General features: G+C 39.5%; 1 protein-coding gene across 1 annotated transcript in view; it reads right to left on the bottom strand.

Annotated features, from left to right (window-relative positions):
- The window catches only part of Cpne8 (copine 8), a 189,905-nt gene that overhangs the window by 109,258 nt on the left and 53,087 nt on the right, over positions 1 to 27,560 (bottom strand). Inside the window, exons 5-6 of the mRNA XM_028869232.2 lie at positions 21,354 to 21,393; positions 7,793 to 7,869 (exon numbers count right to left, since the gene is read on the bottom strand). Of these exons, the coding sequence (XP_028725065.1) occupies positions 7,793 to 7,869; positions 21,354 to 21,393 (117 nt within the window). The remainder of the gene's footprint in view (positions 1 to 7,792; positions 7,870 to 21,353; positions 21,394 to 27,560) is intronic.

The raw sequence follows: 27,560 nt of genomic DNA, 5'->3' as shown, positions 1-27,560 counted from the left end.
CATCTGACGTACAGAAATTTAGGACACTTAACAGTAACCACATTGTCATATAAAACACACGTCATAAAAAGTGGAACTCCTCTCCTTACTCTGATCTGGTATTCAGGTATATACACATACGTACAGATGAAATAATTTCAATACTTAGCGTATGCCTTTAATCCCAGCACTCGAGAGGCAGAGGCAGGTTGATCTCTGTTAGTTTGAGGCCAGCCTGGTCTCCAAAGCAAGTTCCAGGAAAGGCGCAAAGCTACACAGAGAAACCCCATCTCGAAAAACCAAACAAACAACAAACAAACAAAAACTTATATTTAGATAACAATTTTCATATTAAAATCAAGTTTGATTTCTGGCTGTCCTTTCCAAGTTTGCTGAGTGTATCTAACACAGAGAAAGAGACAAAACCAAGGAAGAGAGGAAAGTAAGGACAGAGGGAGGCAGAGAGAGGAGATTGAGTGATTGACTTCAGAAGTTTCTCCTAAAAGTTACTGGATACTTTTAACAATGGTATTAACAATAGCCACTATTCTAGTGTTTATTGAACACAGTGTTCTTCAAGACAAATTTATCATACAAAGCATTGCTATTTCTTACAACTCTGTTAAAAGTATATTATTAGAGTGTTTCTAAAAAAGGCCTGGAGCTGAGGAATTTAAAGCAGTCTGCTCCAATACACAAACCTGGCAAATGGAGAAACCAAGTTCTGATTCTCTCCAAAGCTTAAGCATATCCTCTCTATCACAATAGCTGTATTTTTTTTTCCTCTACACCAAATTAATTGTCCCTGCCACTAATGTAACCCACAGCTGTAAAAAATATAGTATGTCACAGTTGAGCTCTCGTCTGCACAAAGTCCACTGCTTGAAAAGGCTTGGTTTCTAGGGAACACTATTTAGAAAGTAGGACCAACTAAGGGTCTTTAGGTTATTATTGTGTGCCCTTAGGAGGACCGTGGGGTCTTGGAAGCTTCCTCTTTTTCTTTCATGTGTCAGCTCTACAGTGAAGGGCTCTGCCTTGCTGCCATGACCTTCTGCCTTCACACAAACCAAAGCAATTCAGCCACTCCATCACGGAATGCAACTTTGGCAGAGGACCCCGGTGTTTCCTAGGCTGCTTGCTGTGGCAAGGCAAGGCAAATGGTAGTGATGTAATGTGGTGGAATTGTGCTCCCCAAAATATTGTGCATGCTAATAAACTTATTTGGGGTCAGAGAACAGGACAGCCACAATATTAAACATAGAAGATAGGCAGTGGTAGCACACGTCTTTAATCCTAGCATTCCAGAGGCAGAAATCCCTTTGCATCTCTGTGAGTTCAAGGCCACACTGGAAACAGCCAGGCCTGGTGACACATGCCTTTAATCCCAAGAAGTGAGCCTTTAATCCCAGGGAGTGAGGCAGAAAACAGGAAGATATATAAGGCGTGAGGACCAGAAACTAGAAGCATTTGGCTGGTTAAGCTTTTAGGCTTTGAAGCAGCACAGCTCAGCTGAGATTCATTCTGGATGAAGACTGAGAGGCTTCCAGTCTGAGGAAAGAGGATCAGTCGAAGAACTGACGAGGTGAGGTAGCTGTGGCTTGTTCTGCTTCTCGGATCTTCCATCATTCACCCCAATACCTGGCTTCAGGTTTGTTTTTATTAATAATATGCCACTAGTACATGTAGTCAAATGTGATTCTAGAATACATGTCACTGGAGTAAATTATAGAATCTAAAAACATTGAATGAAATTGTTTTTCATAGTCAGTGTCTTGTTTACTTTAGTGCTCTTATAAGACACCTATGACCACGGTAATTTATAAAAGGAGGTCTTTACTTTGCATCTCATGGTTCCAGAGGGTAGTAGAGTTCATGACCACCATGGCAGCTGACAGGCAGGCATGGAGTTGGAGCAGTAGCTAAGAGCTTAAATCTTATCCCAAAGTGTAAAAGGCAGAGAGAGAGGGACACACACAGTGAGAGGAGTAGGGAGAGAGAGAGGCAGAGACAGAGAGAGATGGGGAATACACTGGAGATATCCTAAAATTTTGAAACTCAAACCCCACCCCCAGTGACATACCTACTCCTACAAGGCCACACCTCCTAATCCTTCCCAAACAGTTCCATCACCTGTGGACCAAGCATTCAAATACATGAGTCTATAGTGCCCATTCTCATTCAAACCACTACCATCAGATAATATAGTCCCAGATATTTTTGAGATAATTTTACAGCCCAAACTATGTGTAGCTATATTTTAATTTGCAGAAAACTGTACATTACAAGTGTGGTCTTTAGGAGAAATCTAAATCCTAAATTTCTCCTTTTTTTCACCTTCTAGACAAGCTCTTCTTGTTTGAGCCACCCCTCCTCCTTCACGGTGATAGGTGCTCTCCATAGGCATTCACAGACAACACATGGATGAATCCACACTGGAGTCATCAATACGCCAACACTGACAAGCTGAACTACAAGTGCCATCAGACCCACTTTGTCTTGGTTTTCTCATCCCTCGGCTTCCCTTCAGCTCTGTCCTTCCCCCAATCTTCCTGCTGGTGAACCTCAGCACCATGTGTCGACTCATGTGTCTCTTGCTGCCTTGAGTCTTATGTATGATACAACTAGGAATGCTGTGTCCAACTGACACCCTAGTCTGGTCTTCAAGTATCACTCACTTCTGTGTCTACATCCCTGTGCCCTCCACAGCCCACTGGCCATTCTCAGAACCTCCCTTTATCCCCCACCCCAAATCAACTGCCGACGTCATGAGCTACTGCTTTCCATGACCTTTCCCCTCTGTCTCCTTCAGCTAAAACAGCAGCTGGTACATTACCATAAGGGCTCCTGCTCCTCTCTAGATTAGAGACCTGTTTTCTAGTCACTGACCCCTGCATTCTGACCCCGTGTTCTTGTACAGATGTACTTGTGTCTGGCTGAAAGGGGCAAAACCAGAAAGCCTATTGCTTGAGGAACATAATCCTAATTTCCCTTATGGAAGACCACAGCAGTCATTCTGAAACTGGAGCTGAATCTCATATCTTTGAGACTCTGCTGAATCCATCTCTAAACTCTTTGAAGACAGATGAAGGAAGGCTCTGAACGCATGACAAAGAAAACTGGATTGCATCTCACAGTATGAGAAAACAGGGCTGAGTGGGAGCCATGTTAAAGAATGATGAGACCTCTAAAGAGAGGGGCCAGGAGTCGCAGGGATCCAGCTGAAGCTACCAACAAAGCAAGCAGCATAACACCAAAAAATGCACGGTGATGAAGATTCGGTAAATAGATCGTATCCAACAAAATGGACTTGCAGGAAACTGCAAAAATGTTGAAATGCTAATAAAACAAAAAAATAAGTTTTGGATGCCATTTCAAATCACTTCACTTTAGTTCCTGTAGACCATTTTTTAAATAATTGTTTTTATAAGAAAATAAAAACCTAAGTCTTTAAATGACAGCCATCCTTGAAATCCAGACATACACTGGTTAAGTTTAAATTCAAATTATGGTTAATTAATAGATGTGGCTACAGACAAGAAGTCTTTATTTTTTTTTGCCTTTGTGACAGACCTGGTATAGTTGTCAAAGGTTTGATTAATGAATAATTTAGGATGCTACTTTGTTTTCTCTAAATCCCCAAATTTTACAACTATTACTCATTTAAAAGCATATGTCAGATGAGATATGATAACTCAGCTGCAATTAGGAAGCCGAGAAAGAGGCCTCTGAACATCTTATCAGAATATGAACTAGGCCATTTAAAAGGAAGGGGAACAAGGGGTTACTGTGAATAACTTGGAATGTAAAAGGGAAACTAATTAGAAAATAAGTCTCTGATCTAAATGAATTAGTAAATAAATGTTAAATCAGTCGGGAATGCCATTTAAGATAAATAACATATGGGACACAGGAAGGATTTTAAAATCAAGATGAATCAATTTTGTTTACTGTGGGTGTGTTTCCTACCTCAGGAGGTACCTCATGCTGCATTTCAGAAGTGTGTGCTCAGCAGGGTGGGGAAGATTGCCAGAGTCCTTAACATCATTGCAAGGGTACTGCCTGCAAGCAGGAGAATGTGCAGCTCCCATCTCCATCCCTAGCCTTGGGAAACAGCTTGAAAGATTTTATGTTTCTGAGCGGCTGCCTGGTCAGCATGTGGGAAAGTGGGCCAAGAGAGAGGGGACCGTGGAGAATAGATACACACTTCACGTCTTAGGAGTCTGTGTGTGTCACTGAACTTCCTATCAGGGAAGCATCTTTCTGATTTTGTACTTCTAAGATTTTCTTGCCTTCATCCTTTCGTCCACAGCCATTCTCTCTTCTACTGAAAGGAGCATGTCTACATCCCCCACCCTTTTTCTTCTCCCCATCGCTTTCCTGTTAGATGGACTCCTGGGAAATGATAAAATATGTGGAAATGGTGTCAGTGGATCAGCAGGGCTGGGTCTGAAGCTGGGAGAATCTAAGGAAGGGCCAGCTCCATTGGAGAACTGCCTTGACAAGACAGGCACCCCAAGAGAGCGTTTCGGGAAAGTGTTTCCCTGGCTTTCTCAACACAACCGCACTTTTTCAAACAAGAAACATTTTCATTTGAGGCTGAGGTAATGGAGTAAATTGCTGTCTGCCTAGAAATTGCATCGTCACCTGAACTTCACTCTTAGCCTGTGGTCCTTATTTTTCCAGCCATTTGTGTCCTCCAGGCACATGCTTCTCTCACAGATGGAGTTTTTCATGAAAGACAGCCTGCCTTTGAGCAGGAGGACTGGTGACTACTTGTGATTGTTTCAATCCCCTTTCACTGGAGTTGAAGCAATTACTGAGCTCACAGAATGTGGGTGTGGTACTTGGTACTTCTCTAACAAAACCAAAGTATCTTTCCACTAGCAAGCTAATCACATTTGGCTTTACTCTCTTAACCATGACATCCCTTGCCTTTCTTCTGTTCCATTTGTCTCAAGCACTTAACATCTTCACCTCAGACACCACCTTCCTGCAATCTCTGTAGTTGTCTTCTTTCTTTTGTGACTAGTCTCTGTGATGTTCAAATTCTGTAGTTCATTCCCCACTTCTGCTGGGCTTTGTTGCCTAGCACGCTTTCCTAAGATGCTCTCAAAAATCTCACTCTCAAAGAAGAAGAAGCCAATGGGGTAACATTTTCTTCGTGTTTATTTGCCTGAGAAAACTGTTCGGTAAGGACACACGCATATTTAGACATCTGAGTGAAGTGTATTGTTTTCTATGACATACATAAATATCAAAACAACAAAGTCATCTAGATTTTCAAAATCCCCTGTAGATAAAACACAATACTTGGAATCCACACTTACCATGTCAATGGTTTTTAAGGCTCTGTTTCATTAGCCACCTAGCCTCAGCACCACTGGATAAACCCAAAGGACAGTTGTGCAAAACCAGTCCAACTCAGTAACTACTAAATTCTCCTTATGTGGGTATAGTCTTCAAATCATCACCCTAGACACTGTTACCTCTTAGCATGAGCTGACTTTTTTTTTTTTTTGCCTCTTCCAATGGAAATTCTGAATCAGCTGAGTCAAGGGCACAGTCTTATGCAATGCTACAGTTATCACTCCCACCCCAATGAATATAATAGTCTCCACTTTAAAAAGATGCCTAAAAATTAATAAAAGCAGAATTCTTTTACTAGAGGAAACTTTTTGCAATTAAAAAGTTTTCTAAAATTAGAATTATGAATGCCTTTTATGAGGAAATTAGAGCAACTACAATTTTCCAATAAAACCATCAATTTAAAAATATGATTGCCAGTTTGTAATCTGGCAGTCTCTCCCATTTCTCTGATCTGAAATGAAAACTTGAGGCTTTACTTGTATATGCTTTCTCTTGAAAAATATTAAAGGTACAATTAAGATGGCAGGGGACAAAATGTGGAATTTTTTTCCTTAAAAAACAAAACAACAACAACAAAAAACCCTAAAGTTAGATTCATGCTGTTCCAGGAACCCTTATGAATGCTAGTCACTTGACTAGAAAAGGCCTTGAGAGTTAAAGGTATTTAATGGTATTTACTTTGAACACTACCATTTATTTTTCAAAGATATTTTTGGTGGTTTTATTTTGTTTGTTTGGTTTGTTTTGTTTTCATTTTTGAAACAGAATCTCACAACCCAGGCTAGTCTGGAACACTCTCACTATGCATCCCAGGCTAGTCTGGAACACTCTCACTATGCATCCCAGGCTAATCTGGAACACTCTCACTATGCATCCCAGACTAGTCTGGAACACTCTCACTATGCATCCCAGACTAGTCTGGAACACTCTCACTATGCATCCCAGGCTAATCTGGAACACTCTCACTATGCATCCCAGACTAGTCTGGAACACTCTCACTATGCATCCCAGACTAGTCTGGGACACTCTCACTATGTATCCCAGGCTAGTCTGGAACACTCTCACTATGTATCTCAGGCTAGTCTTAATCTTTTGTCAATCCTCTTCCCTTAGCCTCCACACCTGGCTTTATTACTTACTAAAGTGAGCATAGATACATTTTACTAATAAGCATTTAAGTCTTATAACTAGATGGAAATAAATTATTTATAATAAGAATATTTAAAAGGAAATATACACATTGAAGACCTCAAACTGATATTTGGTAATAATTTTATAAGAAAATAATGTAAATAAAAGAAGCTAAAATGAATAGACTTACTAGTTTATTAGCTCAGATGGTTTGTATAACACTGATACACACATGACATTAAGTTTTATATAGACTATGAGAGAGACAACATGGTAATTTCATTTACTTGAGATTAAAGAGGAATAGATTGCTTTGACATATTTATTTTGTGATGTGATAAAGACAGGGCTTAAAATTTTCCTAAAGTTAGGACATTATGGTTAGTTCTCAGTTGGTGATTAGGTCTTCCCAGATCTCCTGATCTTTATAAATAAATCAATCAAAGTCATCAGAACCGCACACTGCTTCCTTCACCAACTCGCCCAGCGAAAACAATTCTGGAGTACTGCCTTCTGCTCTCTGGGGATGACAGGGCTGCTGCCATCTCTAATCAGAGAAGCCACTGACACAGGATCCTCCTTCTTGGACGGAGGGAACCACTGTGAATGACTTTCACTTGAGACACCAGGCCCCACGAGCAATACGCACTGCTGCTCTGGCTGCAGGTGGTCTCAGAAGGTGCTGGATGCACAGAAGCCAGGTACAGCATTCAGTAGACTACCCCTCCTGCTGAGGTGGGACTTCAAAGTGGTGCAGCTGTTTGGGGCTCACTGACAATCTGCAAGTAACCCCTAGCCCATGATTCTACACGTTCAGTAAACTCCTTGGTTCACCATACTGCATGTAGATGAGACCACCCCTTTGGTTAGTCACTGATCCTCTACTGGATCCTCCATATTTGTTCGCATCTCCCCCACCCTGGGAGAGTAATGCAGCAATGGGCTATTACAATTTCAATAAACAAAGGTACATCTATGGACCAAAGGACTTGAAAGTAGTGCTACACCTATGTCCTGACTTGAAGTAAGTTTATTTTCCATAGAGTATTAAATCTAACAGCATAAACCAAAAGAATACAATACATTTCCTTTCAAAGCTGATCAATTTGTCTTTTGAACATTTTTGTTTTTGCATAGCATATGACAGCTGAAATAGATTCTATTAAACTGTCAAAATTAGCTACTGGAAGAGAAAAATCCCAGTAAAAATTTTAAAACTCATTTTTGTTCTACAAGCATATATTCACACATTTCAAAGTGCTATCATAGAAACACCAGAGTTGACATGTCACTGTCTGAATTAAAAAGTACTTACACTATTGGCTTTTCCAGACGACTTCCCTGTGAACCAACAATCTCCCCCAATGTACAAAACACTTGTCCCAGAAAGTCCTAAAATAGACAAAAGGATTAAAGCTCATAAGTTCCCACACTATTGTGCAGTAGATATTTTGTGCATCATTTTTACATTACCAAAACACAGAATTCTCAGTTCCAAAAATAAGCCCAATATGAATCAATTTTACCACGCTGCTCTCCTCTAAGTTCACATGTAATTTCACACTTTCGTCACAGAACCAGTTTGCTATTTTGAACTTCCAGGCACTGCAATGTCACATGACCATAAAACAAGAGCTCTGCCACCATCTGGATACATGTGCTGAGAAAGCAGAATGGTTATCAGGAAGAAGCCCTGTGCTCCAGGATAGCTCCGTGCGTTGAATAGCCCAAGGGAAGCCCAGGGAATGATGTACAGACATCAAATATGATGCTTCATTTTTATGAAAAGAAGAGTCAATAAATCTACTTGTTAAATGTACAAGGTGTGTTACTAAGTTCACTAGAGTTTCAGAAAAATGACTTCTCAAATTAAAAAAAAAAAAAAAGAAAGCCAACTCATGCTTGGGAGCTACTAATGCCCCCACTTTATAGATAAGAGAACTGAGGCTTGAAGAAAGCAACTTGCTCAGAACCATAATGAAAACCCAGAAGAGGAATCCAAGGCTCACTGAGGCACTAGGTCCAGCCATGCTGCCTCTACTTCTAGCCAGTGAGAGGAGCTGGACTCAGATACACACGAAGCCAACTAGCCAAGAAATAAAATCCCTCATTATTCAACACAGGGAAAGTGAGGTGGATCGTGCCCTAAGTCCAAACAGGAGAAAAAGCCCTGTGTAGACTAGCAAGTGAGCCTTGAGAGGTAGCTGGGAACAGACTGAACTGTTAGTCCTAGAGAAAATATCAGACTATCAGTAAGCAAGAAGTGAGCAAAGAAAGAAAGTCAGGTCAAGGGAGGAAGTGTAGATGAAGAGCTAGGACCTTGAGGAACACTCATGGCTCAACAACTGGAAGCAACCACACAGCTTTGGTCATCCATGGGCACAATCAGACAGGAGCACCTGCTCCAGGACCAGCCTGCCTCAACGGGCTCATGACAGGAAAGAATTTGCATTCAGGAGAGGACAGTGGCTAAGATTAGGCAAAGTGCTAAGACCCAAGCCAAGGCTGCAGTGAGTGTTGGGAAACAGATCTGGTGAACTGTTGCTGTGTATGGTAGGTAGAGCTGGTGGCAGGGGGGAGCAGTCTAGACACTCCAAAGTTCTCTCTAAATCTAGAACTTGGTAACTGACAGAGAGCTGTACTCTTTTTAAAATGCGGGTCCTTTGGAATTGGTTTCTAAGCATGCAAAACAACTTAAGTCCTTATTGCAATTATTGAGTTAAATCCATATTTAAATTGCAAGTCATTAGCCTATATATTTAAAATGTGGGACTTGAACAAACCCCAAACTACCTAGAGCTTGATACTTGGCCTTCCAAACGCTTGGTATTTGGAAAAATCATTGCTCTACTGAATAGCTGCAGAAAAACCTTTATGGAGCATTCTAGAACTGTTTACTAAAAATATGCCAGTGAGCTGCTGCAAAAACATGTTAAATGGATTTTGTCAATGGAATACTTAGCTTCAGTAAAAGCTGTATACCATTGCACAAAAGAACAGAATATAAATGTGTACCATCCTACACACCTACCAGCAAACACAGAGGCATCATTATTGCTTCACAGAAAGTTAAAATAGTCAAATCAGTAAAATGTGCACTACAACACGAATCTATGAGAATCCTCCCAGTTTTCTTATCTCGCCCCGTATTCACAGCATCCCTGGGTTTACTCTGCATTTCTGGGTATGTACAGTCTGTACCAAGCAACACATTCACTACTCACAGCACAAAATCAGCACATGGTATTTACTAAGCAGTCACGAGGTGGGAAAGTTCTATTCTGTTTGTGTTTTAGCTGACTTAATGGCTCACATCTGCTATGCATTTTACAGTACACTCATGTGTAAATAATTAGTGTCTTTCGGCGGGTATTTTTAGGTATTTGGGGCTGTATGTAGAGATAGAAATAAAAACAAACTACGCCATAAACTTCCTCACTGCTTTTTGTGCTGGTGCTGTGACCCAGTTGTGGAATCATTGTAATTAGGTTGTGATGATATTTCCAGGAATAAATGCAGCCCCTCTGCCACTCTGCCCCCCTACAGACCAAATCCAGCCTAGAGAACCTCAGGCAGCTGAGAAACGCTTTAATGTCTAATATAATAATGGCTACTGCTTTCTCCCCCAAATGTCCATGAAAACAGTAAATGTCTGTTAAATTCTTCTTTATAGTTTAAATCGCAGTCTCATAATGTAGGAAAACCATTCTGTTCATACCTAGGATTCATTGAAACTTAAAGTGTATCCAGCTATTACACTCTATATGGCTGGTGCCAAAGCTAAAAGAGCGATAAAAAGAGAAGCGGGGGGGGGGGGGGGATTAAATACCAATAAGAATAAAAAGTAGCAGAGAGCCCGTGGGCATGCTCAGATTATTCCCACAGCAATCTGCTTCTAGATTTGTTACCCCTAAAAGATTCCAAGTCCCTGCAACCAAGGTCCTGCTGATTATACACAGACGTATTGGTTTCTCTCTTCTTTCTTAGGTCTACACACAGCATAACATTCTTATTTCTTTAGATTTATTATTTTAATTATTTCTGAAGTATGAATATTGGCTGATCTGTTCGCCTAAATCTTATTTTGCATCGTACCTTCATACTTGTCTACATTCTACATTTATTACATTACTGCCCTGAGCTTTAGGAATTCTACAAATAGGAGAAAGAAGCTTGGGAGACAATGAAATGGCTCAGAGGATGCTTGTTGCCAATAAATCCCTGAGACCCACATAGTAGTAAGAGGATAGTAAGCTGACTCTTGTCAGCTCTCCTCCAAGCTCGGCATGCACTCTATGGCATGCATGCGCACAATAAATAATAAATAAATAATTTTTAAATGTTAAAGAGAAACTCACTTGGCAGTAAAAGAGCTGATTTTTGTCTTTTCAGGTGCAAATACTAACAGTTCCTATATGTGATTTATTTGAATCTCTCTCTCTCTCTCTCTCTCTCTCTCTCTCTCTCTCTCTCTCTCTCTCGTTGTGGGATATTTGTACACTGTGTGAAAATGTATCCTGTGATTAGTGTAATAAAAAGCTGAACGGCCAGTAGCTAGGCAGAAGGTATAGGTGGGACTTCTGGGCAGAGAGAAAAAAAGAGAGAAAATAGAAGATGAATCCAGGTTCCTATCAGATGCCAATGAGACATGGAGGGAGTCGGACATACAAAATGAAAGAAAGGTAAAAAGCCATGAGACAAAACATAGACGAATATAAATGGGTTAATTTAAGTTATAAGAGCTAGTGGGACAAGCCTAATCTAAGGCTGAGCTTTCAAAATTAAAAAGAAGTCTTCATATTGTTATTTGTGAGCTGGTAGCCAATAACAAAGCTTGTTACACTTTCTCTCTCTCTCTCTCTCTCTCTCTCTCTCTCTCTCTCTCTCTCTCTCTCACACACACACACACACACACACACACACACACACACACACACTGAGTTTATAGTGGATAATATACTGCCATTGAATAGAATCATGAAGGTCTTTGTTGTCTGCACTCATATTGAAACTGAACCATGTTTCTATACCTCAGTAGTTCAGTCTACAAAACGGACATAATAATTCCTACTTCATGGATTCCTGGGAGGATTACTTAAGAAAATAACTGTAGATAATATATGCAAAGCACTTGGAATAGATGTTTGAAACATAACTCTCTTATCCCTGGGAATAAAACATTATTGTATACTCATAATGTATTACTTGCTACAAGAATCCAATAGTAGGATACTGTAACTATCTAAATAAAATAGTTTCACTTCCAGTTCCACTCTGCAGACATGGAAGGTCACAGTAAGTGCTATGATGCAATGCAGATGTGTCTTACACACCAACTCATCCTATATTGTACATATAGGCAGGAATGAGAGGAAGGACATTTTGAGTACAGTGGTGCAATGAACACAAAAGTACTACCTGAAAGAAAAGTTTCTGATTTTTACACTAACACACATAACATATCACAAACCTAGTAATAAGCAACTTCATAAGCATCTCACAAAATGATATCTTTCTCTCAAAAGTTCTACTAAAGATAACTTGGAAATGGTTTTCCTACTTTACCAATGATTGATGCATATCTGAATACATAATTTCCCTAATTAATAGGTAATTTAGTTTAAAAGACATTCAATTGTGTTGATAATCCACTTTAATTCCACAAAATAAGTGGGACTAGTCAGCCGTTCATGACTTAACCATTAGATTTCTTCTCATGAGTCATGATTTCCTTTTATCTATTTTTGAGCTCATTTAGCTAATTTTTAACACATCTCTACAAATAGTCAAAGAAAGAAAAAATGAATGATAGAAAGGTCTTGAATTTGTAGTATTTTAACTTAATGTGGTAAAATTGAGGAAATGAAAACTCGTGTCCATAAAGATTATATCACTGTCATCCCCTGCTAACATCTATTGCTGGAATGTCTCTCTAATAGTTCAGACTTTGTTTCTATTTATTTAACTTTTAGAAATCACATCAATTACTGTAAAGAATGTGTTAGTTATATCATACACTGCATTCAGCATGGCAAACCACTTTTAATAACCAAACCAAGTATTCTGTCATTTCAGTAGTGACTCTTAATTTTTTAATAATTATTAGCATAGTCACATCATTTTGGAAATGAGGAAAACTCAACACTGAACACATGGAGTAAATATTTCAGTAGAAATAATTGGTCACAGTTTAACGATAGAGCAAGATAACTTTTTTTCTTCAACCCCTTGGTTTTTACAATTAGTAGAAGAACATTGATGAACCACAGAAGTTAATCTTCTTTCCAATGCTCTAATAAAACCTTCCAAACTAACTTACAAAGAAAAGTTTGAAAAATTTCCTCAACTAACTTCATCTATTTTCTTTTAGGGATACTGATGATTTCAGCATATTTTTGTCATTCTAAGAGTGCAAATTATGGCAATTAATTAAGCCACTGAATGAAAATTAAGGTTTCAACAATTTGGCAATCATTGATTAAAGCCAAATCATTTCTAAAATTATCAGACATATAAAATATGAATTTTAAAAACAACACAATTCACAAATAGAAGAAACTTCATGTGTAAAATGATAACTCCTAGAAACATATTATCTTCAGTAAAACACTAGTTCTCATCAAGGCTGTTGGAAATGTAACTTGTAGACAGTTAACATGCAAATAACTAGAAGACTAAGAATACTATGAAATACTAATAAAGGTTAAGCATGAAAACTTCAGTGTTACTAAGTAATAATATTAATTATGTAATATTATCAGGATCTCTATTGATACTAAGTCCTGAATAAGAGCCAATTTCCCACATAAACCATCCCATCTCATGCACATTAAATGAGTAACTGGGTAACAATCATGAAGCTGAGATCAAGTAGAAGGTAATTCTATGTATGATTCAAGAGTCTAGGGCAGGTTCTAGATATGGGGATAGGAAACCTAACCCACATATCAACAGTAAATACTTGAAGTATGTTTATAAGGCTAGATCTCATCATCTAACATGAATCAGAAAGTTTTTATCCTCCAGACATCAGAGGATAATACAGGGGACAGTTAGACAAGGACTCGTAACGGGGAACATAAAGAAAGTATCCGAGAGCTACACTCATTTGTGGGTATAAGGTAAGAAATTAAAATGGAGTTAGGCGTTACGCTGGTTTAGGAAACTGGCAGTAATGTGTTTGCTCCCGATGCTCATCAAGGAAGTTTCCTCCCCACCCGCCCACCCCCTGCAGAAGCCACAACTAGTCAAAATGCAGGGGCCAACTGACCCTGGGGTGCCCCACCCCAAGTGCATTGTCACAACTCCTACAGCTAAGGCTCAGGGAACATTGCAGAAGATGGAGAGGGACTGTGAGAGTCAAGGGAACAGGAAGTCTGCTGTGGCTTCTGTAGACCGCGGGGCGGTGGGGGGGGGGGGGAGGCGGGGCACGACTATGAAATCTCAACAGTACAGCTACCTCTCCAATGGCAAACCCGAAAAATGACAACATGGGATGACGTGCCAACTTGAATTGGGGAAATCTGACCATGTCTCACGCATAGATCAAGAACTTGGTATGCCAGACTTAGTTGACTCCCCAAGGGGGGCCTTACCCTCTCTGAGAAGTAGATGGGGAGTAGGATTGGGGTAGATGCGGGGGCAGGAGAAGGGTAGGGAGGGGAAACTGGGATTGGTATGTAAAAGAAAGAAAGAAAGAAAGGAAGGAAGGAAGGAAGGAAGGAAGGAAGGAAGGAAGGAAGGAAGAAACCCCAAGAGCAACGTTGTTCCTAAGACAACGATGTGTATGAGACTCAATGTATATGGTTACTCAAAGGAAGCAAAGCAGGGATGTTGGGGGTTGGAGCGAGCCAACAAGGAAGTGGATTGATCTCCAGCCTGAGTGCAGGGTAAAGCGTTGCCTGGGCTGCAGCCAGCACTGGCATGTAGAAACAGGCTTTGAAAATGGTAATTCTGGCTAAGCTCCCTCTACAGAATCTCTAAAGGCCTCAGTTCCCTCAAGAACCTGTTATCTTTTTTTTTTTTTTTTTCTCCACTGACATTCTCTTTAAAGTACCCAAAGTCCTAAGTCTCTTGGTTGGTGTTTTCCAGACCCTGCCTCTAGTCTTTGAGCAGCACCCAGCCAGTATCTGCATGTGGAAGCATACTGGGTGTTCTCAACTCAAAATCTCTACCACCTGTCTGTCCTTCACTCCTCAGCCTCAGCCACGTCTGCAGCTGACTTCACTGTTCACGCAGGTACTCTCACCAGTACCCAAGAGAGCCATGCAATGTCTCTTGTTTTACATCTAATAGGGAATTCATCTGTAACCAAACAGCCACAATACATCCCAGATGGGACGGCTTTTACCACTTCAGTGGCTTTAATTGTCAAATGTGACTCATGCAGTCAAATTACAACAGATTCATAACTGTTATCCTTAATTCCAATCTTGCTTCTCTGACCTCATTCTTCACTTCAGCAGGCACACATCATCTAAATGCATAAATCAAATCACATCACCCTCCGGGAGCAGACAACAACAAAAACCCGAAACCTTTAGAAGCATGGCCTATGAATCTCTGCATCCCATATCCATATGCCCCCTTCAGATGGAATCTTCAGGCTGTCATCAGCATTTACAGATGGCCACAGCACTATACTACAACCCTTCCTGCCTCAGTGACTTCGTATTGCTGCTTCCTTTTTGAACTAGAATGCTGTCTTGCTGAAATTTTCAGTAGCTCCCTTCCTCTCTCTCGTAAACTATACACTCAGTAAGTACATAGTCATGAGAATGATAGGACAGCCATACTGCCTGGTAGAGGGCAATCTCGGATTGCTGCTCATCTCTCTCTCTCTCTCTCTCTCTCTCTCTCTCTGTGTGTGTGTGTGTGTGTGTGTGTGTGTGTTTGTTATGCCATCAGTATATGTGCTATAAGGAAAAGAACTCATTTTAATTGTTTGTTTGCATCTGTGTTCCCTAGATACATCTGCCCACTCTTCCTCCACCCCACCGTGACAGTGTCAGCTGTTGGGGATGGGCTGTCTTTGCACTCCTCGGGGCTCTCTCTGCTCTCACAATGCAAGGGTTGACTCAAACACATTTACTGCTGAAATGACTGTATGGGTGCACACATTAAATTCAGTAAAGTCGTGTGGAGATCAGTTTAGTGTTATGGTTTTAATGCTCCCCAAGGTCTCACATGTCTGAACACTGGTCCCCACAGAGAGGTTCTGATTTGCAAGGTTATGGAACCTTTGAGGGAGTAGTGGGAGGTCCCTGAAGTTTTCCTGGGAATGAGCTTTGGAGAGGTATAGTCTGTGCCTGTTTCTCTTCAGGCTGTCTGAATCCAGGTCAGTTGCCAAGATGTAACTAACTGCTACTGCTTCCTACCACACATGAGCCTCTAACAACTTTGCTCCTTATGTTACTTTCTTCGGGTATTTGTTTACTTTTGGAAGATGTTTAGTCTCAGAGATGAGAAAAGTAACCATTGCACTTGGCCTCACATTCTAAGGAAAGAACCTTGTCCCCTCTATGAACTCGCTCCTAAGAGAAAGGACATTTCATGGCCCAAGCACTTATTTTCAAATAAAATTATGAAATAAAATTAAACTACAGGAAGAAGTTTATATGCATAGTAGTTAGGGAATGCAATAAAGACCACAGATGCCTACAATGAAGGTTAGTGATGGACAGCCAAAGGAAACCAGTGAACTGTCAGAACATCTGAAACAAGAAATTCTGGGGTCCCTTCGAAGTCCAGAATGAGAACAAATCATTTTGGCTTGCCCCTTTGTTATGCAATGCTCCACACTGTATACTTTTAATGTCATATGGTCAGGAACACCAACAGGAATCCCAGACACACCATCTATGGGCCTATTCTTAACCCTTTTGTGGATGGTCGAGCTGATGAAAATAAATTATGTAAATGAAAGTGTGGGATGTAGCTCTGCAAACGACATTAAGATGACTCGGGTTGCAAGTGCCTCAGAGAATGTTGTTTTATTCTCATTCCCTAACACCTGTGGAAGAAAATACTTTAGCAAAGGTATTTATCCAGAGAACCATAATGAGAATCAATCACATGATGAAATGAGACCCTGGATTTCACCACCCTTCACCTGGAACCAGTTATTTCCCATGAAATCTTTTCAACTGCCAGAGAGACTCATTAAGATTCTGCTGGTGTTTTATGTAACAATATTCCAAAGCTACAGGTCTACTTTCTATCTCCATTTTCCCTGATATTATTATGACCTTTTTGTTTTTTGGGTCAGTATCTCACAGGTTGGGGGGGGTGGTGGCTGAATAGCCTGGAACTTGCTATGTAAAACAAACTGGCCTTAAATTCAGATAGATCCACCTAATTCTACTTCTTGAGGGCTAGAATTAAAGGCATGTGCCACCACAACATGCTAAAAAAGACTTACAACCTAAGATCCTTAACTATCAGATGCTAAACAAAATCATCTTATGGAGGTTCTTCCAAAATTATCGAAAATTAAAATTGAAAAACCAAAGATTTTAAAATCTGTTTTCAAGAAATAATTTGCTATCAAATCCCTTTTGCAAAAACCAATAAGTGAATTCACTCCACATAGGGATTTGTGCACTTAGACGTGTTTTCTAAATGACTCTGGTTTTATTTACTCTGCGCAGTTGGCAGGTAGACAGCTTTGCTATTAAGGGATCATCTCCCTGGGGATAGACCTAGCTTGCTGATTGGCTCCTCTGATCTTCAAAATGCATCATAAACTGCTTGGGGTTCAACGAACTATGTGCTTTTTACCTGAAATCTGTACTTCAGTGCTTTCAAATAGGAAAGAGTTATTTGTTATTAATTTCTAAGAAACCCAAAGTAATCATCTACAGCAATTCTTATAATAATTCAAACCCACATATCTTTCTGCTTTGGACATGCTTTACACACTGGGAAGCTCAGGCATTTATCTTTATTAACTCATTTGTGTTATCTATGGAATATACAGTTTTTAAATTTTTATTGAACTTATTGTGTGTGTGTGTGTGTGTGTGTGTGTGTGTGTGTGTGTGTGAGAGAGAGAGAGAGAGAGAGAGAGAGAGAGAGAGAGAGAGAGAGAGAGGTGTGCACATGTGTATGTGCTTGGGTGTGCATGTGTGGAGGTCATGGGTTGGAGGTTCAAGGACAATCTATGGGAGTTGGTTCTTTCCTTCACAATGTGGGTCCTAGGAACAAAACTCAGGGTATCAGGCCAATACCTTTACCTGCTGAGCCATCAGTTGGCTCCAGAATATATTTTAAATATATTATAAAAAAATGAAGAGTATTTAGATAATATGAACTGTGGGGAATACAAGAGGGCATACAATACTAAAGGAGAAATGTAAAGAGAACCAGAAAAAAAGGCAAGAACACAGAAGGATTTCTTCTAGCATGACCAAGACTGACCATCTACCAAATGCACTTGAGTTGGAAAGTGCCCAGCAGTGCATTAAACATTGTAAGGAAATTGAGGAGGAATTAGGTTGCCAGGAACAGCGACAACACTAGAAAGATAATGAACCCTAGGAATTTAATTGTAGGTTTCAGCACTATAACTACCGGAAAATATTTAACAAGCCATTGAAAATTGAGTTTGTTTGGGAGTTCAAAATCAGACACTCCAAAAATCTCATAAATCATAGGAATGTGAGAGCTATCCTGAAGAAACTTTTACACAGTGAGCCAAGATAAAAATTAAAAAGAAAACTAATGAAAGACATTAACATTAAGACCTGGGAGGCAGAAGAGAAACTTAAGGTTATGGTGAGTCTAGAGAGGAAGGTTCCCATGCAATTTATGGGAAATAAACATTTACTTTCCCTAAAAAAAAAAAAAACAGTAGATAAGGATTGGTTCTGTCCAACAGGATGAGGATGTGTATGATGACAACTGAGGCGTGGTCACTACCTTAATCACATCAGAGTAGTTTTACAAATAAAAACTAGAATCCAGTTAGTTGAAAAGAGCAAAATAAAGAAAGAAATCCTGATGGAGTCCAGGATGGCCAGTAAAGATAAATAATGAGAGGCAGAGGGTAGAAGAAGAACTATAAGGGTAAAGAAGTATCAAATTGAAAATGTGAAATTTAGGGATTATTATTTTTAATTACATGTGTATGTATGTATGTGTGCATGCATGTATCTGTGTGGAGGTATGTGTGTATGAGTACAGGTGCCACAGAGAACAGAGGATCTCGATCACCAAGGAGCTGGACTTACAATGGGTTGTGAGCCACCCAGTGTGGGTGCTGGGAACAGAACTCAGGTCCTCTGCAAAACTGCTGCTGATTGAAAAGTCATCTTTTCAATCCCACAAAGCATTTTAGGATGAGAGAAGCATGAAACTATTTTGTGAAGAGGAAAAAAGAAACCTTTTCTACAAAAGAAACATTTGAAAAAAATATATATTCAATCACACGTTTCAGAAGGCATATATTTTATATCATAAAGTCTAACAATCCATTTTGATTGAAGAAAGATATATTGTTATGTCTGAAGCACATATACTTTCTTCTTTGAATGCAAGGCAACTACCGTGATAGGGACTACATTTTAGCATCTTTGAACATTCATCTCCATGGAAATGTCTCTAACTTTGAATATTCATCTCCATGGAAATGTCTCTAACTGCTCAGGTATTACACTCTCTGAAGAGCAGTTTCAACTAAAACAAACAAACAAACAAACAATCAAGAAACACAGAAATTATTTCCCAGGTAAACAGTAACTCATTCTTATGCCCAATAAAAGGGAGGGAGGCCTCTTTCCCAGGTATATGATACTGGGTAAATGCAGACATGGTCTTTGGAGAATAGAAGCATAGAAAATGTGCTGAATAGAGTGATCACATGTCCTTAGATAGACAGGGAAGAAGAGAGAAAACAATTCTTGTCCCATTCCACTCTCCAGTTCCCGCCTTCTAACCAGATATCCAAGTCTTGCCTCATATCTTTGAGATGTTCCTCCTCCCTGTGAATGAAAGAGTTAGATTCTACTCTTTCTTTCTAACAAAACAGTCATGCCTAGAAGTCATGTTTCTTTTCCTGGTTCTTCCAAGAACATTTAGAAAATTTCCAATAGCAAGCTATGCACACATATTCACAATGCCCAATCACAATGCTATGAGCCTTTTGCAGAAAAGAAACATTCTCAGTGTCCAGTCTTAATGCTATGAACCCATCATAGAGAGCAACACATTCTCAATATCCAGTCATGATGCTGTGAACCTATCATAAACCAAAAACATTCACAGTGTCCAGGCACAATGCTATAAACGTTAATAGAGAACAACACATTCTCAATACAAAGGCACAACACAACGAATTTATTACCAAGAGCAACACATCTTCAATGCCCAGTCACAATGCTACACAACCATCAGAAAGAGCCGATGGTATAGCCACCACACTGACTTCCACTAATGAGGAGCAAACAGCATATTAGAGCATTTTTTTTTTTTAATTTATAGAAAAGTTACCACTTGGATGGTTCTTTTTTTAATTCTTCACATGATTTTACCCTGTTCTTTATTACATAATTAAATGTTATACTTCTTTTAGTGAACTAGAGAAAAAGTGATTTTTTAACTACCCAAATCCATCTCCTAGATTGTGATTAGCTCCGAAGTTTCTCTCTCCTTTCAATCACAACATCACTCTCTCTAAGCTACAATGGATGTTATATGCCCAACTACTCTATTTACAGCACTCAACAAAGGATGCTCTAGCTGCCCTCCCAATGCCTAATTCTATAGCTGTGCACTCAGATTTCCCTTTGAGTCCCGCTGAACCCTTTCCAGAATGTTGCTGTGCCCCATCCTCACTTTGTCCTCATATTATGGTTTCAATGTTAAATGCCCCTCATCTGCTCATATATTTGAACAATCGGTCCCCAGTTGGTGGCTTTGCTTTGGGAAGGGTGATGAAATCTTTAGGGAAGTGGAGCCTTGTTGAAGAATATGTCATTTGGGCCATCTTCAGGGTTTCACAGCTAGGTCCTATTTCCTGTGTGTCTTCCGACCCCCACCCCCAATTCCCTTTCGTGTGTAGTGGGTAAAATGTTATCAATCACTCTGCTTTCTGGTTGCTCAGCCTGCTTCAGGCTCCTGTTACCATGACTTCTCTGCCATTCCCTACTGTAAGCCAAACCAAGCCCCTTTACTGTTTCTCTAAGCTGCTGTTTGTCAAGGCATTGTATTTACCACAGCAGCAGAAACACACAGCCAGCAGACCTTGCTACAACACAGCCAACAGACCTTGTTACTTGGTTTGATTTAATTTCAGTCTCTTATGTCAGTAACAAGCAGATAAAGTAGTATTTGCCCAAGTATCTCACTCTCCTCTTCTTTGTTTATCCTGCTGGACATGCCAAGCTCTGGCTCTCTACAGCTCCCAGACCACATGCCACGATGGAGGTAACAGTTATAGTCTGGAGAATGGGGACTGAAGAAATGGACATTGAAGAAATGGACATGGCTTGACCTAAGAACGAGTATGTCTCACACTCTCAAGAAACTGGCATGTGAGGAAATTCTGGTGAACAACTGCACTCTAGGGAAGCAGGGCATGGTTCTGCCTGGAACCCATGTACTTCCCAGTGTCTCCGAAGTGTAGCCAACTAAGACAATCTGGTTCACTGTCTCAGTCTGTTCAACCAGATATACAGTAGATAACAAAATGGAAATACTGATCCATTCTATCTATTGAAGCTACTTTCTTTCAACAAGCTCCCTTTAAATGGCATTCTGGCATATAAAAAATCACATCACATCAAAAGTCATGGACATGATAATTTTTAAATTGTCAAATGAGCATAAACATAGCAACAAATCATAAAACATATGTAATAATAAAAATATGAACTTACATGTTTGGACAAATTGGGACTCTTTGAATCAACATCATATCTGAAAAATTAAAGTGTAAAATTCAAATTATTTCTATAAAATACAGCTGAAAATAATGTTTCCTAGAACACACATAGAAATTAATTTGAACAATAACCAATGTGACATTAAAAGTAACTAATTTTTAATTTATAAATAAGCTAATGATAGAATTGACACTTTTGGGTCACTTGAAAGCTACATAACCCAAGTATGAACTCCACTGTTTCAGAAGATGCAAATTTATCTTTTCTTTGAATCAGTGGTATCTAAATACCACTCAAGTGACTTCAAAATCTCTTTAAAATGGAAAATTTCTTCTCTGAATATCAAAAATAAGCAGGTCTTGTTAACAAGTTATGCACATTAAACACATTACAATTCTTACCTAATAGCTTAAATGCTGTTGTTAAAGGTTGGAAACTCACTGGAGTAACAGAAACCAGCTTTGCCCAATCTCAGAACTTAGGGAAACTGTGTTTTTATGTAAACAAAAATGAATTTTGTACACAGAATTTACACGGGAATATGATAAGCTTTGGTTTTAACCAGTTGCTACAGGACAAAGATGATCTCCAAGAGCGAATCCAGGATGACTCCACGGTCTAGAGTTTATGGACATGGTCAAAACAACCTCAGTGTGCCAGGTTCTTTAAGCAGATAATACTGATACCAGTTTGTCTCTAAACCAAAGCCTTTCACACTCATGCATAACTCCTTCAACAAGCTCAGGGCCACCTTTTAAGGTTAAAGTCTTCTCTCTCATTTTAATAGAATCTTTTCACAAAACAAAACATCTCAGTTCATGATAGGGGAAAAAAAAAAGAAAAAGGATAAGAAAACCAGAGTTCATTGAGTGTAGCAGTGTGCCTTGAGTGCTCAGTGTACCCAGTAGAGCCAATATAGAGTCCAATATACCCAGTGTGTATATACCCAGTGTACTTACTAATCCCAGAATGCCCATGAGAGTCATGAACTTTCAGGCGTCCAGGGCATACTGGGCACACTGGGTACATTGGGCATGCAGGGTCTACTGGGAACACTGGGCATATTGGGCATAATGCTTATACTGGGCACACACTGGGTGTATAAGGCATATTAATACAATGAACTACACTTTTTCCCCCTTTTTCCTTCTTCTCTTTTTTCCTGTCATTGATCATGATGCTTTCTTCTGTAAAAAGATTTTATTTAGGTGAGAGAAAACTTTAACTGACAGTCTCTCATTTGAGTGCATCTTAAAAATTATATTTCTGACAAAGAGGAACAGATGTTGGCTACAGTTATTTCTATATTTGTAGAACTGCAACTATCATCCAAAGTGAAATCTTATTCTAAGTATCCCAGGATGCACAGCTCAAGAGCTACCAATGGCCTTGGAAACAAACCAGTACACAGTCCAAGGACCAGTCTCGCACCCAGTGACCAGTCCAGTATTCCTAAAGGGACAGGCCATTCCCTCCTGTGCAGGGTTGAAGGGGAGTTTCCTTCTACTCTCCAAGATCATGGGATGGAGTTGGCTTCAGAATCTGGGCTACCGGTGAAGAGTGGAAGTCAAACCTTGCCTAGCTAGAGGTGGCATACCCACCCTTAGGGCACCAGTGCAGGAGAACATCAAGAAAAGTTCTAGGAAATATTTTCTGTGAGCTGAGGCAGCTTCATTCTGGGTCACTCACTAGGAGAAGAGCAAGAGGCTTTCAGTGTCCCTAGGCTAGTCCTTAGGTAAACTCTGGATTTTTTTGGAGGATTAAAGGCCACATCTCTACCTACCAACACCCTCTCTCTTCCTGTACTTCCTTCTACCCTAGAAATTCTGAAAAAAAAAGTGAGAGGAGAGAAACAAAAAATGTTTAAAAGTCCAGGGTCCCTGACAAATGAGCAAGATGGTTTACTAAACAAAAGGAGTTGAAGGTCCATGAAATTAGAACATCACATTGTCGTTACCCAAGGGAGAAGGTCCGAATGAACACAGTGGAACAATCAGAAACAAATAAAGTAATTGACTTGCCCCACAAAAATGTTGAGATCCTTCCAAGTAAGGGTGTGTTAATGTTTTACATTTCATGCTTAGGTTACCACCGTCTGACTGATCAAGAAATATTTTATTGAGTCAGTCAAATCTAAACTCATGAATCTTTCTTGGGGGTTCAGGCTCCATGGCAAGGAATAGATAGGATCCTATCTCCTCTTTCCTGTACCCTGGCATATTTCACACAGTGACTGGACACTTGCGTGCCTTGTTCAGAGTCACTGTGATACATGCAGCTTTTTCTATCAATAATAAGGTTTTCAACCACACTAGTAGTGTGTTTATGAGACAACTGTATTATTAGAGTGCTGGGAATAATAAAAGGAAACATCAAAGCTTTACACATTAAATCCATGAAACAAGGGGATTTTATGATGCAACATGATAAATATTAAGTGCATACAAAAAGTCAATCACAATCAGAACAGCAAAAGGTACATGGTATAGTCAGAATGGCAACAATATGGGCCAGTGGCATCATGAATTCAGGATCTATCTATCTATCTATCTATCTGTCTGTCTGTCTGTCTGTCTATCTATCTATCCATCTATCTACCTATCATTTATCTATCTCTATGTTTATCCATCCCTCCTTCCCTTCTTCCCAACATTTTCTCTATGAACTGAAAAATGGAACCATCTTTCATAACATGCAGTTGCTATGATAATACCCTTTTTTCTGAGGTGCTGGACACTGAACCCAGGAACTCCATCACACAAGCAAGAGTTCTGCCATGGAGCCCTAGAGAACAGATGCTCAGGGCTGTGTTTTACTTATCTCTCTCTCTGATCCTGCACAGTTAGCTGTGTTGGTTAATCTTCATTCTCAACTTGCAATCACCTAGGAGACACATCTCTGCTTGCACTTCTGAGAGGGTCTAATCAGCCTTAACTGAGGAGGGAAGAAGACCCTTTCTGAATGTGTGAGGCCAGATTCCATGGCATGGGGCCCTGAACTAAGTGTAAGAGTAAAAGAGAAACTACAGGTAAGCACTTTCCTTTCTCTGCTTCCTGGTCAGCATCACAGACCGAGCTGCCTGTCCCAACATGCCATCCACACCAAGACAGACAGCACTCCTCTGAAATGTGAGCCAAAAGAAACCATTCCTCCCATAGTTGCCTTCTAAGGTATTTTGTCACAGTAATAAAAATACATCAGTAGAAATCAGCTAAATCCAAAACAATTCAGAAAGTCATTTGAAGCTATTAGCTGGTTCCTTAACACTGGTGTGCTATGGATGGATGATGGCTGGCCACTTCACACTGGTGTGCTGTGGAGGGAGAATCCTTGAAACCATTTTCTGGCCACTACACACTAGTGTGCCAAGAATGGGCATTCTTCAAATAGCTATCAGTATCATTGCATTGGATAGAATATTCTTAGCTCTCTGGGTGATGGAGTTGGGGATCACACTTGATTTTTTCATTGGACACTTTAGTCTATTCATTGTGTTCTAATTGTCTAAAATTAGCATACATTTTTACAAGCAATATACATATATGAGAAATTTTAAAAGCCAATCACATGTATTATATACATATATATGTAACTAATGAAGTAATGAAGTCTTCCCTTACTTATTTTTCTTGAAAAAGATCACAGTATAAAAAAAGCCTGCTATCAAATTGAAAGTATTATATGAGACATTTCAATAAAATGAATCAACAGAATTAAATGTCATCAGAAATCCACAGGAATAGAGAGAAGGTGTGTATTGCAGTTAACCCTTTTCGGCCCTACTTGTTTTAGTTATTCAAATATATAAAATTGAGATGTTATTTGAATTAAAATTCTGAGCTTTTAATGAGGTGCTATTAATTCAGTCTTGCAGAACACCTTCATGGTTCAAGAATTATTTGGTTTCTGTGAGAACCGTAATCTCCAGGAAGTTGAAGTGACAGTGTATCTATCAGTCAGCCGGCCTTAGTTACTTCCTATTTATTTTATTTTATTCCTAAGTACTGATAGACTGTCACACTGCTGTAATTGTTTTCTGAAAGAGCACAGCAATGGGTACCAGGTAAGGAGCAATGAACAGGACATGAACCCAAAATGCCAGTAAAGGGGACAAAGGGTGACAGTGGAGAAGAAAATAAATAAGCTGTCACCTGCAAGAGTGATGGGTGTCTGTCAACAGACGGCAACCAAAATCCCAGAGAAATGACTCAAACAATCAGAGCTAAAAAACTAGAAAAACAACAAAGACTGTACGTATCTAGGGTAGTGTCAACAAACCAGAACACATAAAGGTTGGTCTTGAGTGCTTCCTTTCATAATGAAATTTGACCTTCAAAACTGCAAATTAGAGTAATAATAAATCCCAACACTTTGCAAACAGGGATACTGCTCCAGGTTACCTACAGCAGAAGAGTATCGTTGGTGGAAATGAGCATCAATAAACAGTAAAATACATTTTCTTCTTGCAATAAAAATCATGTAGCCCTAAAAAGAAATGAAGTATACAGCTACTCTGTGGCATAGAAAAATATGTGAAAACTTAAAGAAATAGGAAAATACATTGACTTCAATTCCCACATGTGTATCCATGTTTAAAGAAGCTCTGATGATTGACAGAGTGAACCACTTACAGATTTTTTTAATTGGAATAATGAAATTCTTATTTTTCAAATAGTTATGTCATTTTACATTTATAATAAACACTTATTACTTTTAAATAAAAGAAAGTAATGCACATAGATGTGGAAAGGGCAACGAAAAGGAAAACAGAACAAAGAATCATGAAATGGTGACTGGTTTTAGGATAAAATCAAAGTGGAAAAGTTAAGGGGTTGCCATGATGCTGTGAGAGAAGCAACATTTCAAAAGCAGTTGCTGTGAGCTCTGAGCAAGCGAGCAGGGAGCCATGTTCACGGGTCTTCCCTAGATGTTAGGTAACGGCACTGCAGCCTCCATGTCAAGGGTGAGCAGAAGCCATTGTTACACTCCACTTTCATCTCTCATTACCTGCATTTGATTATTTGGAAAGAAGTCTTGTGGAAATAAAAGTCTAAGGTCAATATCATAAATTTTGTTTGCTAAATCTGATAAATATCTGATACCTTTTAAAGAAAGCATTACAGTTTCTTTGATTACATATATTTTAGAGTAAAATAAAATACAATTGCTAATGGAACTTACTTTGTGTTAGGAAGGAAATTAGGACTCTTCCAAACAAGATGTCATCTTTAGTTATTAAAATTACTCCTAAGTACTGATAGGCTGGCATAATGTTTTCAATGATTTAAACAAAGCATTAACCTTTTAAAATGCTTTTGATGCTCATAAGTATTCATTATTTTGATACACAAGGCAAAGGCTCTATTATATTACACAGAGCATCTTAAATATAAGCACACATTTTTTTTCTCCCCCCCCCGGGGGGTTTCTTTTTACCTATATCTAGACCCTCCAAGTCCCCAAAGATCACCTTTGTGGAACAATGGGTCATTTATAACTGACAACAGGTAAGTAAAAAACTGCTTCCATGTTTTCTGTGGACATGAAGTTGAATTTGGCAATAGTACTGTAATATGGTTGATCCTGTGTCAAAATGGAAAAATATGCAATACACACACACACACACACACACACACACACACACACACACACACACACATAAGCTAGCTCTACCACCCTGGGCCTTAAAAACATGAAGCATCAGCCTGGATGGTTCAGAGGTTGCAAGTACTGGATGTTCTTCCAAAGGACCAGGGTTCAATTCCCAGCACCCACATGGCAGCTTACAACCGTCTGTGGCTCCAGTTCCAGGATACCTGACACCTTCATTCAGGTAAAACAGCAATGCACATAAATTAAAAGAAAAAAGTTATAGTTTTATATATATAGAGAGAGATACCATGTACATATGTTTATATATATAAACATGAAGCATCAAGCAGTCAAGGGAAGCCATCATGAAACAGAGATACATACATGCCATGGGGGGAAGTGAGCCATCTGTCATTAGTCATTAAGCTGGACCTGTTCTTAGAGTACTCTGACCTTGAAGGAACCCACTGGGGTATAGGTAGGTTTGAGAGAAAGCCCACTCGTACTCCCCAGCATGACAAAGCTGTCCACTCACTTAAACAAATCACATTTCAAAACAGTATTAAAAAGAAAAATGCTGTTTGGTTTTGTGCTTCACCCTCTGGATAA

The sequence above is a fragment of the Peromyscus leucopus genome, chromosome 20, assembly GCF_004664715.2.
Source record: "Peromyscus leucopus breed LL Stock chromosome 20, UCI_PerLeu_2.1, whole genome shotgun sequence".
Classification (NCBI taxonomy): Eukaryota; Metazoa; Chordata; class Mammalia; order Rodentia; family Cricetidae; genus Peromyscus; species Peromyscus leucopus.
Note: the sequence above shows the minus strand (reverse complement) of the source record. Positions and strands in the feature narration are given on the sequence as shown.